This window comes from Pristiophorus japonicus, chromosome 13 (genome assembly GCF_044704955.1).
Source record: "Pristiophorus japonicus isolate sPriJap1 chromosome 13, sPriJap1.hap1, whole genome shotgun sequence".
NCBI classification, from domain to species: domain Eukaryota; kingdom Metazoa; phylum Chordata; class Chondrichthyes; family Pristiophoridae; genus Pristiophorus; species Pristiophorus japonicus.
In genome coordinates this window covers 52,301,015-52,316,269 of record NC_091989.1, presented here as the reverse complement: position 1 = coordinate 52,316,269, position 15,255 = coordinate 52,301,015, and the positions used below count along the sequence as shown (strand labels likewise).

The 15,255-nt window shown below is 44.3% G+C and overlaps 1 protein-coding gene across 14 annotated transcripts in view; it reads right to left on the bottom strand.

The window, feature by feature from the left end:
- Positions 1–2,483: 2,483 nt before the first annotated feature.
- Positions 2,484–15,255, bottom strand: part of LOC139278563 (mucin-2-like) — a 188,963-nt gene continuing 176,191 nt past the window's right edge. For all 14 annotated transcript variants that reach the window (XM_070897470.1, XM_070897479.1, XM_070897474.1 and 11 more), the window contains 4 exons: positions 14,986–15,096; positions 14,303–14,354; positions 5,976–6,078; positions 2,484–2,926 (listed from right to left, as the gene is read on the bottom strand). In XM_070897470.1, coding sequence (XP_070753571.1) covers positions 2,755–2,926; positions 5,976–6,078; positions 14,303–14,354; positions 14,986–15,096 — 438 coding nt within the window. In that variant the 3' untranslated portion in view covers positions 2,484–2,754. The remainder of the gene's footprint in view (positions 2,927–5,975; positions 6,079–14,302; positions 14,355–14,985; positions 15,097–15,255) is intronic.

The window sequence follows — 15,255 nt, the reverse complement described above, 5'->3', positions numbered from 1 at the left end:
TTTCATCCCTCCCCCTCCTCAAAGCATTGCCTCCCTGCTGGGATACACTTGAGCTGGCATCAGCCCCTCTCAGGTACCTCACCAAAGTGGCCATTGTTAATATATAGAGCTTGACATCGAGTGTTGACATGCTATTCATTCACAGCAGTTGTCACAGCTGAGCGAGTGATAGCACAAATGTCAAAATAAAGTTGGCCATGGACAGCACAAATGTCAAAATAAAGTTGGCCATGGTCCCTTTAAGAAAAACTGGCTGATGACGCCTCATGAAATGACGTCACCAGACCCACTTCTATTAATTGGCCCAGGAAATGGGTGGGCTTAACAAGCCTATCAATGGAAAGCAATTTCACTGAGCGGGATGCAACCAGCAGCAGGGCCGTGACCCACCACCGACATTGCCCACCTTGGACCCGCTGAGGTAGGGAACATCGTAGCCAGATTTTCCACTGTGTTATCAATTGCAAATTTGGCTTCAGCATCTCTGAGTTAGGAAGGGAAAAATCGTCCAAGATTCCTGCTCCCGATCATTGTTCCCCAAGTTCTGCGACATGATGCATATGTGAAAGTTGGTAAAGAAAAGATGTAGATTCAGTTGAGCACTGAAGTGCTGCAAACACTAGTAATGCCTGCACAGAGGCGCAGGGCTGCACCCAGGTTCTCCCATGACACCCTCCAGAAGCTTATGAAGGGAGTCAGGGCATGCAGAGTGGTCCTCTTCCCTTTCGATGGGCGGAAGAGTCTTCCCCAGGGGACCAACACAGTCTGGTTGCACATTGCAGAGGAGGACACAAGCAGGAATGTGTTCAGGAGGACCTGTGTGCAATCGCGCAAACCTTTCACTGATCTCAGTAGCTCACAAAACATTAGTACAAAGCCACACTCACCTTCAACCTGCTGTGTCTCTCATCACATCCCCATCACTCTGCCTTCCCTACCCTACTCCTAACATCATTACTCACACCAACTTACCTTGCACCTCTACTCATCCCTCTCTCTCTATCACTTATCACTTCTCCATCTCACTAGCCACACCTCACACTCACCCTCATCCTAGTGCAATCCTACCAACTAACAACACACAAGAGTAGGCACTTGGGTGTTTAATGCAATGTTCATAGAAACATAGAAACATAGAAAATAGGTGCAGGAGTAGGCCATTCGGCCCTTCGAGCCTGCACAGCATTCAATATGATCATGGCTGATCATGCACTTCAGTACCCCATTCCTGCTTTCTCTCCACACCCCTTGATCCCTTTAGCCGTAAGGGCTACACCTAACTCCCTTTTGAATATATCTAACGAACTGGCCTCAACAACTTTCTGCAGTAGAGAATTCCACATGCTCGCAACTCTCTGAGTAAAGTTTCTGTTAATGTGCGGTCAAACACTGAAACTTTTATTTTCAACACTTTGAATTTTTGGACAGATTTGTGAGCACCTTTGGAAGTGGCTTAGTGAGTTGCAGTGAATGGTGAGACATAGCGGTACCCCCTGCAATGGTGTTAAGTGTGAAAGGAATGGCTTGGACATTGTAGGGATGCTTTATGGTGTTGGTGTGGGAGCGGCGCATTATGTGGCAGCCAGGATGTACAGCATCAAGTGAAGTAAATGTGGCCATGGTGAGACCTTCCTTGGCTCCCTGGGCAGCAATGTGGCTGGGTGCTGATGCTCTGTGTCCTGTGCAGCATCAGGTGATTGTGGAGAAGGTTGGTGATGTTGTTGGTGTGCTAGGTGTTGAGGATGATCATGATGGGATTCTGAGGACCAAGTTGAGACGTATAAAGGGCCCCCATATTGATGGAATAGATGGCAGAAGCATTCTGTCAATGGTGAGAGAGTTCTATGGCAGGTGAAGCAGAGATAACAGAAGCATTCTGTCAATGGAGAGAGAGTTCTTCTAATGAGGTGGATACTCGATGGAGAGTGGAAAGCCTGCAGAATCTGTGCTGGAAATGGACTGAGGTACAGCATGTGGCTAAGGAAAGTGGCAATCTGTCAGGTGGGAGCTTTTACTGTACATTTGAAGCTGTCAAGTAATCAGCTGGAGCAATGGCCACTGAACTCCCGCCTCAGGTTGACAAACGTGGTCCCCAAACAGCATGTTTCTGTAGCCATGAAATTAAAGTGAAAAGATAAGCTAAAAAAGCCTGTTAATCATCTGTTGAGACATTAATGAGATTAATTGGGTCTCCCGCCGCTGCTAGTCGGGTTTGTTCAGCGCCGACAGACCCGACATTACGAAAGGGACATTGCGGCAGGTTGACAGTGGGGTCCCGACCCGCGATCAAAAAAAACACTTTACCACCCAACTAGCCAACAATTCCGCCCGCTGACCCCCTAAAAATTCCATCCTGTATGTTTCTTTGTAAATTGCGAAACAAATTAAGAATTGTTATCCATGCAATTGTTTGAGCTTGGTACCTGATGTCTACTAGAAATCTGAAATATTCAATTTGTAAGTATTTGAACAGGAGAATTCAATAGATATGCTTATTGATTCATGTTTATTGATCATATAAAAAGTGTTTAACAGATACAGTACAAGAGCTGTAAATATTCCATCACCTCCCACCACAAAACAGTAGCCTTTGTCAGAAATATGATTTTCAGCTTTTAAAAAAAAGTAATTTTTGTGACAATTGATTGAAAGTAATCAATTGGTAAAGACATCATGAGAATAATTTCCCAAATTTCATTTACATTTTATATTTGAAAGCTTTTCAGATAAGTTGTTGAAATTGTGATCTTTCGCTTAGTTGGACTTGCCTTTTTCACAATTTTTGCACATGCAAGTCTTGATGGCGATATACTTGGCTTTCTTGGTACTTCCATTTTTACAATGTAGTTTCACTGACATCTTTTCAGTCTCGTGTTCATGGCAGCAATGGCAATCATGGTCCATGTGATTTCTTTGGAAGTCATATCTAGAACAATAATCATTGCATAAGATGCAGGACAAATTTAATTGGCCTGGAAATCCCGGCCTCCCCGAGTCCATACTGAGTGTCTATGGACCTGGGAAGGCAGCGCAAAAGCCGGTTTTTAGCGCACAATGCTAGCTGGAGCTCGACAGATCCACTGGCCGAAGACCGCCCTAGGTGGAGAAAGTGCATCCGGGAGGGCATTGAGCTCTTCGAATCGCAATGCCACAAGCGTGAAGAGGTCAGGCGCAGGCAGTGGAAGGAGCATGCGGCAAATCAGTCCCAGCCCCCCCTTTCCTCCGACGAATGTCTGTCCCACCTGTGACAGGGTCTGTGACTCTTGTATTGGACTGTTCAGCCACCAAAGGACTCACTTTAGGAGTGGAAGCAAGTCTTTCTCGATTCCGAGGAACTGCCGACGATGATGATGATGATGGGCTCAGCAAATGTCCTCAAAAGTCTTGCGCCTGACAAAAGCAGGCGCATAGCCTACTTTTACAGGTGTAAGTGTTTTAAAATATGCAAAAATATAAAATTAAATGAAAAAAACACATTTAATTGTTAAAAACCCTGCCCACTAAGGTAAGTTTATTTTTAACCCTAATTACAAAACTTAAAACAAAATCAGAAAAATATGTATTTTTTCTAAAGCATTTATTAACTTTAATTTCAATTAATTTTAATTATGTGAGGTGTGCTTTTTATTTTTTGTTATGGTGTTTAGTGTGTTTTTAAACTGTGGAATACTGTACCTGATTGGTTGTGGGTGGGAACCTGGAGGACGGGAACGCGCTTCGTAGCATGGGAAGAGAAGGCCTCCCCAACGGAATCCCACATTCCTCCGGGACCACCAGGTACTTTCATAAAATATTTTACGGTCAGAGGCACCCGCCTGTGGGAAGCCTCTAACCTCAATTTATGGGCCAATAACTTATCACTACAATGTTTAGTCATCCTGAGGGCAAAATTTCCCTATTTTATAGCTCCATTAGTGCTTTCAGGGACACTAACAGGGTGCAAGATAGTTTTCACCCAGGGGAGGGTGGGGGGGGTGCGGGTGTTACCAACTCCCGGGAAGTTGCCCAGGAGTTTGTGGAGGTGCTGCTGTGGCAGTGCGCGCCTCATGGTTAGCACCTCACACCGCCGCGCAATCGGCGATGATGTGAAGTTGGCCATCATCTGCTCTTGGGGCGGTGATTAAAGGGGAGGGCGCCAGCGCCCCGAGCCGCCATCTTTTTTTGTCGTCTGACTCTCGTGTTGGCTCAAAGATGGCGGCCCTAGCATGGCCGCCCTGCAGAAAGCCCTAGAGAAAATGGCAGTGGAGCACGAACAGTACAGTAAGTCCACCACCTCCATTTTAATTCTGTTAACTCCCAATTTCCACAGAGTGGAGGGAGTCATCTCTGACCAAGATAAGAAGTAGCTAAGATAACCTAAAGGAGAGCAAACCATTTCCTGTGCCGTCTTGTTCCCATTATTTAAGGCTGAAGAAAATAAAAGTTTACCAACTAACAAGAAGTAATTACATTTTTCTCATTATAAAAGCTATATGTCTTTCTAAGGGAATTAACAGCAAAAATGAATCCTTGGAATATAATGAGTCACTTCAATTGGTCAGGCATTGGAATAGGCAGCAAAAGGAGCCTTTGTAAAATTGTAAATTTTGGAAGAATTGTGCTTTAGACACCCAGTCAAATGGCTTTTTGGGAAAAAGAAATTTACTGGAGCTCACAAAGGCTCAGAAAAATCTGGATAAGGTTTCAGAAGGTTAAATAGAGGAACAGGTCTTCTAAGCACTAAAATGGTGTTAGAGTAAAAGTTGGAAGTTTTAAAAGTTTATTGATGGAGGCAGAAGTTAAAGGTGGAATTTTAACTTCCAGGCGGGAAAGTGGCCAAGTGAGCACCAGGCGTGTCTGAGTGCGATAACGTCAGGCCCGGACAATTTTAACAGCCGGGCTTCATTGACGCGTCGCCGGCTGATTTTATGCCCAAAGCAGGAGAGAATTCGGCGGGAAGCAGTGGAAAGTTGGGTGAACTATAGGCCCACTGCCAAGCCCAAGCTAAGTGTAGAGATTGTTGCATGGTGGGGTTCCAAGGTGGTCTGCAGATCACAAAGAGGTGGGGGAGGTGTTGGCTGAGACAGAGGAGCCCTACTCCAGATCACAAAGGGGGTGGGGGGTGAGATAGAGGAGCCCGACTACACTTTCATTGTGAGGCCCAGACAAGCACTCCTGATCATCTTGGCCTCACAAAGGTAAGTTTTAAACTTACCTGGAGATCCCGCTTTGGTTTTTAGACCTAGTTATTGTAGTGTATGAAATGATACAATGAACTCCGTACTGTGAGCCAGTGACTAGGTGTAACCTGGTCAGGCTTTAATGGCTTCCAGAAGTGAAGAGACAAAGGTGAAGTTCCAGTTATATACTGGGCCCAACACAAATGTACCTATGACCCTAGGACCTCCGACGGTAGTGCCCCCTGTTGGTGGGCAGACCTTATGTACATACATTACAGTTATAACTGCCAGAGCAGCCGCTGAGGTGGCGCCCTATTCTCATCCGGGTGAAGATAGTGTCGGGGTCTTTTTGACGTAATAGCACCCGATTTGCATACATGTATGGGGCTCCCACTTGACTCAGGCAGGCGCCTCATACACCTGAAAAATCAGACACATTAAAATCGGAAATGGAGTGGCTATATCGCCCATTCCATTTTAACAGCCCTCCTGCCGTGTTTCCGCTGAGTGGAGGGAGATCAAATTCCCCTCAAAGTGTTCACCTGTCATGTAGCAATTTAAATGACTACGAGAACAAGGAAACAGAAAGTCAGATGTAACAACAGATATGCAAGTTTGGCTTTACCAGGAAGAAAAGCAGATGAACATAGAGGGAATAGACACCATGGGGTACATTTTAACTCTTACTGATGGAAAAAAGTTTAATTCCATCAGTCCAAGTTGGATTTGAATTCAGAATGCAGATGTAAAATACAGCTTTATAAAGCGTTATGCTACTTATAGTCCATGTGCTTAAGATGCAAGAACCCGACTTACCGAGTTGCCGATGAACATAATCCTGAACATTGTCTCATTTCAAAAGTTGCTTCACAATTTCCCTTCCTGACTGTTTCATTGAATGTACTAATCTTGCAGTTGCCTAAGGTAGGGAAAAATAAATTACAAACAAGTTAGAAGTAAAGAAGATTATTTAGCCTACCATGCCAAATTTGCATTCTTTTATTTCCTATTGAATTAGTAACCTATTTCTTTTTCACATGCCTCAACTGAGTCTACCTGCATAATACTAGGAAGCAGTTTATTCTGAAAGTTAAGACTATATACAGGTGCATGATATCTAATGCCATGACATGCAGTAAGACAGTAAATTTGTCGCAGGAGTCATGGATCATTTAATTTTTTTGTACTTAAAAGGCCCAAAGAGTGGCAGAGTTGCAGGGGTCCTTTTATTTGGCTGAATGCTTGTCAATCATAAAAACCCTTTCAAGATAATCATTCATGTGTTTGGTTAGCTTCAGAAGATTTTTTTTTGCCATAACTTGTATCTATGACACTTAGAGTAGAAATTTCCCTTCGCCAGAAACGGGGTGCACCTACCCTTTTTGACGTTTTCTGGCCGCTGCAATGGCTGTGGCGGCCTAATGGGCAAAATTCAGCTCCTCGGGGTTTTTTTCCCAGCGGGGCGGAAGTGGATCATTATGGGGGCGGAGTGGGAGTGGAGCACAGTGGCCGTCAATAACGGGGTGGAACTGAGTGTCCGCAGCTGTCAATCATCAGCGCCGCGCTGATGATGTCATTGCGCTTGCACATCACAGCGTCTCTCTCCTTCAGTTAAAGGGGAGGACCGCTGTGAACTCTGCTGACATTTTAGTTAGGTCCATTGAGCCACCAGGGACGGTTTCAGCTGGGCCAGCGGCCTGGCACCCAAGAGGGGGTGCCAGTCTGCCTGGCCGAACCCAGGGGCATAATTGTCGGGCCGACCTGGCAGTCGACTGACAAAAAAAATAACATGGCGGCCACCGCATTGCACCTTCCCCTTTAAGGGCCGCCGTGCCGCCATTTCACACAGAGTGCACCGACAGCTAAAACTGTCGGGGGCACCGGCCAGCAGTGGGGCCTCTCCCGCGGGGCAATTTCGGTAAGGAGCAATTTCGCAAGGGCAATTTCGCCAGGGGGTCTCCGCCAGACAGTAAGGGGCCGGTGCGTGCACGCCGTGGTGGGAAAACGGGCGGAGTGGTCCCGGACACCGCTCCGCCCTGAGGTAGGGCAATTTCTAAAATGGCGACCCCTCCATGGAGAGTCCACACCAGAGGCCTCATCAGGAGGGGCAATTTTGGCCCCAAGATGTTTTTTCTCCAGAACGGAGAACTTATTTAATGCTTGTTTTTGGAGATTATCCTGAGATAGCGGAGCAAGACTTCCGCCTACTTGTGATTCCACGTTTGGACCATGTTTTCCTTGTGGAGGGCTAATAATTTATGCAGGGCAAGATTGGAGCGGTAATCCCCACTGGGTGTCTGTCACTGGGATGGATGGAAATTGGGGATAGCAGTTAACTTGTTTATACAGCTGAAACAGCCAGGTAAGTGAAAGCATAAGTATCCATCCAGGTACTGTGATACTGCTGGAAGCTTGACTCAACTCCATACCACCCAGAACCATATAGTGTGAGAGAAGAAATGAATGACACCCTTAATAGGCACAAGAAACCCACACCACCCTCCTCGTAGGTGCATTTCCTCTCCTACCATTCCACTGTCTTATATCACATCTCATGCAATGTATGGGTGCGAAGTAAAGAGATTGCTGCATGGCTTGCACCTGATAGCATGTTCACAAGGGAATGTTTGCAGACACCTTGGTGAATGATATTGCAAATTAGCTTGTAGCATGTCTAAATCTTTGTGCGCATGTTTCCCCTTTGCAAAGTAAACACTCAGAGGTAAAGGACTACTATGGGTGGAGGAATGGCAAGCGCCATGCCTTGGAGTGGACATGAACAGGAAGCTCTGCAATACCAGGGAGTCTGTAGGAGATGGGGAGGAGCTGTCAGGTTCAGGTTGATAATGGAATGAAGTGCTTACCCAGCTATGATACTTTGATGTCTGCAGACAAACATGCAAGTGCAGTAAGCAGTTAGGAAGGCAAATGGTATGTTGGCTTTCATTGCAAGAGGATTTGAGTACAGGAGCAAGGATGTCTTACTACAGTTATACAGGACCTTGGTGAGACCACATCTGGAATAGTGTGTGCAGTTTTGGTCTCCTTACCTAAGAAAGAATATACTTGCCATAGAGGGAGTGCAGCGAAGGTTCGCCAGACTGATTCCTGGGATGGCAGGACTGTCATATGAGGAGAGATTGGGTCGACTAGCTCTCTATTCACTTGAGTTTAGAAGAATGAGAGGGGATCTCATTGAAACATATAAAATTCTGACTGGGTTGGATAGATTGGATGCGGAGAAGATGTTTCCCCTGGCTGGCAAGTCTAGAACAATGGCCTCACCAATACCCTGCACAACTGTAGCAAAATTTCCCTGCTTTTATACTCCATCCACTTTGCAATAAAGGCCAAGATTCCACTGGCCTTCCTGATCACTTGCTATACCTGCACACTAATCTTTTATGTTTCATGCACAAGTACCCCCAGGTCCCGCTGTACTGCAGCACTTTGCAATCCATTGGAGTCCATTATTAAAGAAGCAGCAGCAGGACATTTGGAAAAGCAAAATTCGGTCAGGCAGAGTCAGCATGGATTTATGAAGGGGAAGTCATGTTTGACAAATTTGCTAGAATTCTTTGAGGATGTAATGAACAGGGTGGATAAAGGGGAACCAGTGGATGTGGTGTATTTGGCCTTGCAGAAGGCATTTGACAAGGTGCCACAGAAAAGGTTACTGCAGAAGATAAAGGTACGCGGAGTCAGAGGAAATATATTAGCATGGATAGAGAATTGGCTGGCGAACAGAAAGCAGAGAGTCGGAATAAATGGTTCATTCTCGGGTTGGCAATCAGTAACGAGTGGGGTGCCACAGGGATCAGTGCTGGGACCACAACTGTTTACAATATACATAGATGACCTGGAAGAGGGGACAGAGTGTAGTGCAACAAAATTTGCAGATGACACTAAGATTAGTGGGAAAGCGGGTTGTGTAGAGGACTCAGAGAGGCTGCAAGGAGATTTGGATAGGTTAAGCGAATGGGCTAATGTTTGGCAGATGGAATACAATGTCGGAAAGTGTGAGGTTATCCACCTTGAGAAAAAAAACAGTAAAAGGGAATATTATTTGAATGGGGAGAAATTACAACATGCTGTGGTGCAGAGGGACCTGGGGGTCCTTGTGCATGAATCCCAAAAGGTTAGTTTGCAGGTGCAGCAGGTAATCAGGAAGGCAAATGGAATGTTGGCCTTCATTGCGAGAGGGATGGAGTACAAAAGCAGGGAGGTCTTGCTGCAACTGTATAAGGTATTGGTAAGGCCGCACCTGGAGTACTGTGTGCAGTTTTAGTCACCTTACTTAAGGAAGGATATACCTGCTTTGGAAGGGGTACAGAGACGTTTCACTAGGCTGATTCCAGAAATGAGGGGGTTACCTTATGATGATAGATTGAGTAGACTGGGTTTTTACTCCTTGGAGTTCAGAAGGATGAGGGGTGATCTTATAGAAACATTTAAAATCATGAAAGGGATAGACAAGATAGAGGCAGAGAGGTTGTTTCCATTGGTAGGGGAGACTAGAACTAGGGGGCACAGCCTCAAAATACGGAGGAGCCAATTTAAAACCGAGTTGAGAAAGAATTTCTTCTCCCAGAGGGTTGTGAATCTGTGGAATTCTCTGCCCAAGGAAGCAGTTGAGGCTAGCTCATTGAATGTTTTCAAGTCAAAGATAGATAGATTTTTAACCAATAAGGGAATTAAGGGTTACGGGGAGAGGGCGGGTAAGTGGAGCTGAGTCCACGACCAGATCAGCCATGATCTTATTGAATGGCGGAGCAGGCTCGAGGGGCTAGAAGGCCTACTCCTGTTCCTAATTCTTATGTTCTTATGTTCTTATGACCCCAACTATTTACAATCTATATTAACGACTTGGAGGAAGGGACTGAGTGTAACGTAGCCAAGTTTGCTGACAATACAAAGATGGGAGGAAAAGCAATGTGTGAGGAGGAACACACAAAATTTGCAAAAGGACATAGACAGGCTAAGTGAGTGGGCAAAAATTTGGCAGATAGAGTATAATGTTGGAAGCACTTTGGCAGAAAAAAATCAAAGAGCAAGTTATTATTGAAATGGAGAAAGATTTCTAAGTGCTGCAGTACAGTGGGACCTGGGGGTACTTGTGCATGAAACACAAAAGATTAGTATGCAGGCACAGCAAATGATCAGGAAGGCGAATGGAATCTTGGCCTTTATTGCAAAGGGGATGGAGTATAAAAGCAGGGAAGTCTTGCTACAGTTGTACAGGGTATTGGTGAGGCCACACCTGGGAATACTGCGTGCAGTTTTGGTTTCCATATTTACGAAAGGATATACTTGTTTTGGAGGAAGTTCAGAGAAGGTTCACTAGGTTGATTCCGGAGATAAGGGGGTTGACTTATGAGGAAAGGTTGAGTAGGTTGGGCCTCTACTCATTGGAATTCAGAAGAATGAGAGGTGATCTTATCGAAATGTATGAGATTATGAGGGGGCTTGACAGGGTGGATGCAAAGAGGATGCTTCCACTGATAGGGGAGATTAGAACTAGAGGGCATAATCTTAGAATAAGGTGCTGCCCATTTAAAACTGAAATGAGGAGAAATTTCTTCTCTCAGAGGGTTATGGATCTGTGGAATTCGCTCCCTCAGAGAACTGTGGAAGCTGGGACATTGAATAAATTTAAGACAGAAATAGACAGTTTCTTAAACGATAAGGGAATAAGAAGTTATGGAGAGCTGGCAGGGAAGTGGACCTGAGTCCATGATCGGATCAGCCATAATCATATTAAATGGCGGAGCAGGCTCGAGGGACCGTATGGCCTACTCCTGCTCCTATTTCTTACGTTAACAAGGGGTCACAGTCTCAGGTTACGGGGTAGGAAATCTACGACCGAGGTGAGGAGAAATGTTTTCACTCAGAGGGTGGTGAACCTGTGGAATTTTCTACCACAGAAGGCTGGGGAGGCCAAGTCATTGAATATATTTAAGAGGGAGATAGATAGATTTCTAGAAACAAAAGGCATCAAGGGGTATGGGGAAAAAGCGAGAATATGGTGTTGAGATAGAGGATCAGCCATGATCATATTGAATGGCGGTGCAGACTCAAAGGGCCGAATGGCCTACTACTGCTCCTATTTTCTATGTTTCTATTCTGAGGACTTGAAGGATTATAGGAGTACATAGGTTTACTGTCACCACTTGCACTTGAGTAGCGAGCAATATAGATGCACATACTAAAGAAAAAGATCGTAGTGATCATGAGGAGGAAACACTAAGCACTGGAGAAGAAGGAATAGCAGTTATGTCAATTGATGAAAGCCCAGATGGTACAGGATGTAGGGTCAATGTTTGGAGTGCCCATCCTGAGGCGTATGGGGTTATAGACCATAGTAGGCCTGCTTTATGAAAGGTGTTATAGCTTTCCGGAAACCCACTGTTTTAATCTAACAGACCACTGAGCATCAAGATGCCATGTCTTCTGGAATTTGACTGCATGGAAAAGAACAAGAGTAAGCTGATGGCAATCATGTCAGCAACCGTCTGTTCCATCACATAACCTAGGCACTGCCTCTGAAAGTACTAATTTCACAGTGACTGCAGCAAAGCAGATCCCTCGTCCAAGTACATCATGGTTAATTAAAAGTATCGGTAGCAAGCTTCCTATACCCTCAATTAGGGGAGGACTAAGTAGTCTGGCGCATCCACAACCATCAGGGACAATTTTATGATACTCAAATTCCGAACAGGGCAGCAAAAAATACATTGAACAGTTACACCATTAGCACCATTAATATATCCTACAGTCTGTCATTCTTTCATTGTTCTAAACAGAAAGTGGCAGATGTCCAAAGGACCCAACAAAGTAGCTGACTCCTGTTATGCCCCCTGTGGGTGTCTGGAAGCAGATGCTGTCCAATAAAAAAGCTAACTACACAAGATAAGAGCTCTTGGTGTTGGGTAATATATTAGCATGGATCGAGGATTGGCTAACTAACAGAAAGCAGAGGACTGGATTTTTTCGGTCATGTCTGCCCTGTCTGCCTTTTCATCCCGGAGGGGCAGCAATGGCGATGGTGAGCTCTCCTGGGCAGACAGCCAGCTTCCAGTGCCCCGCTGTGGTTTTCGGGCCGGTCTCAGCGGGACACAGAACATTATCACCCGGAAGAGGCGAGCCGGTGTGCAAAACCCCTGGTTGCGACACCAGCTAGATTTTTGAGTCCCGCCCGACCCGTAGCGCCGAGGAACGCGCCCTGCTGGGATCACCTGTGAAAACGGGTGGTCCTACCTATACCAGCTGCTGTGAGGTAAGTAATGGCCACCTCAGGTAAGTGTGCTTGTTTTTTTTTGTTGCGATTGATGTTGTGGTGGCGTGGGCTATGTATTGGGAATATTTTGGTGTTTTCTTTTCACCCCAGGCCTCTCTCAGAGTGCTCCCAGGCTGGCTGTTTAGCTCGGGATATTCGCATGCTCAGCCAGCCTAGCGCCCTAAGAGAGGTGTGCAACACTCAGGTCCCAGCTGCCCAATTTTGCTGACTGAGGTGCAAACTATTACCGGTGCAAACTTTACTGCCCCACTGCCATTACTGCCCCAAAATGAGCAAAGCTGAAAATCCAGCCCAGAAAGTCGGAATAAATAGGTCATTTTCCGGTTGGCAAACTGTAACTAGTGGGCTGCCACAGGGATCAGTGCTGGGGCCTCAACTATTTACAATATATATTAATGACTTGGATGAAGGGACCAAGTGTACTGTAGCCAAATTTGCTAACGATACAAAGATAGGTGAGAAAGCAAGTTGTGAGGAGGACACAAAGAATCTGCAAAGAGATATAGATAGGTTTAATGAGTACTGGGCAAAAATTTGGCAGATGGAGTATAATGTGGGAAAATGTGAGGTTATCCACTTTGGTAGGAAGAATAGAAAAGCAAAATATTATTTTAATGGAGAGAGTCTACAGAATGCTGCGGTATAGAGGGATCTGGGTGTCCTCGTACATGAAACACAAAAAGTTAGCATGTGGGTACAGCAAGTAATCAGGAAGGCAAATGGAATGTTGGCCATTATTGCAAGAGGGATGGAACATAAAACTGTTGGTGAGACCACACCTAGACTACTGCGTACAGTTTTGGTCTCCTTATTTAAGAATGGATATACTTACATTGGAGGCACTTCAGAGAAGGTTCACTTGGTTAATTCCTGGGATGAAGGGGTTGTCTTATGAGGAAAGGTTGAGCAGGTTGGGCCTATACTCATTGGAGTTTAGAAGAATGAGAGGTGATCTTATTGAAACATATAAGATTGTGAGGGGGCTTGACAGGCTAGATACAGAGAGGCTGTTTCCCCTCGTGGGGGAATCTAGAACTAGTGGGCATAGTTTCAGAATAATGGGTTGCCCATTTAAGACAGAGATGAGGAGGAATTGCTTTTCTCAGATGGTCGTGAATCTTTAGAATTCTCTATCCCAGAGAGCTGTGGAAGCCAAGTCATTGAATATATTCAAGGCTAAGGCAGATAGATTCTTGAACTATAGGGGAGTCAAGGGTTATGGGGAACAGGCAAGAAAATGGAGTTGGGGCCAAGATCAGATCAACCATGATCTTACTGAATGGCGAAGCAGGCTGGAGAGGCCAAATGGCCTACTCCTGCTCCTATTTCTTATGTTCTTACAGCCTATTAAACTGCACTGCGTAGATTCATCATATGAATTACTGCCACTTTGGTAAGATACCAGAAGAGCAGTGTCCATGGGCCCATACCCCAGAAAGGAGATAACCTCTCAGAGGTGATGGGGTGCGGAAAAAAATTGAGTGCCCTGTTTTAACAAATTTTGGGAATGGGGATTCATTTGCATCAGGAAGAAAGAAACGGAAGCTTCCTTTTAAAAATAATTATTAGAAACAGGCGGCAGGAATTTATCATGGCTTCTCCCAATTGGATGCCATAACTTTGGTGGAAAATTGGTGGAAACTTTTTGCCAAAGTTACGGTGGCTGATTGGGTGAAATTCTTGGCAATAATCTCTCTAAACAGACGTTTGTCCCTTGCTTAGGCTTTTATCAATTGTGCAGAGGCATTTAGCTGTTCCAATTTGACTTGTCTGTATTAAAACTAAATTTCAATAAATACTGTAGCAAAGAACAATTAATGTTTATGTAAACACATTAAATGGGTACCTATTGGTATCTTGCATATAAAACAGCAACGATCGATATAGATTCTGTGCGACTAAAAATAATAAAATAGTTAATAGTTAGTACAGGATATGTTGTTCCTTAAATATAAACACATATGATGAAAATAGCTTTTTTTGAAGAATTGCCATACAATTGTGTAATTTACAATGTTAACGCATTCTTCTTTATAAGAAGATAAATTAAGTATAAAATATATCTAATGCTTCAACATACAGATAGGCATAAATTGCATTTTACTGCAGATTTGATATCAGCTCTAGAATTAATATTCCATTAACTGCATTGAAGGAATAAAAGAACAGCAATAGTCTCTAATCAAAATGTGAAATTTAATTAGAATCTACTGTATGATCACAAGTTAATTAGTATAATGACCTTTAAAAAAAAAAGTAGCTCGAAATAAATTATTTTTCATGTCTGTGGCCACTAATGGGATTCTGAGAATGTTACAAGGCAGCTGCTGCCACCAATTGCTAAATTTGCTGAATAAAATAATTAGGTTTAAAACATAAAATGCTCAGGCGGTTTATAAACACCGGGGCCATGGCTGTATTACAGAAGGGTTCCCTCAACTATCTGAACATGGTAACACAGAGGTGTGGAAAAGTATATAAATGTGATGATGCATAATATGCTAGTAATAAACAGTGATCATCACATACCTCAGGGCAGGATTCATCCTGACTGCAGGATCTATTGCTGGTTACAACTCCATACGGAGTACATAAATATGAGACACATGGGTCTTCGGCGTCCTCCCATGTCTCACCCTCCTATAAATAAAAGCATGCAAACAAAATAATGATATATTGGGTATTTTATTACCATTAGGAATAAAACAGGCCTAATTTATATTTTTTCCATCGACTTGATCCTGTTTTGTGCTATTAATGGTGCAGAAAGTTTCTTTGTTACCATGGTCCTGCTACAAT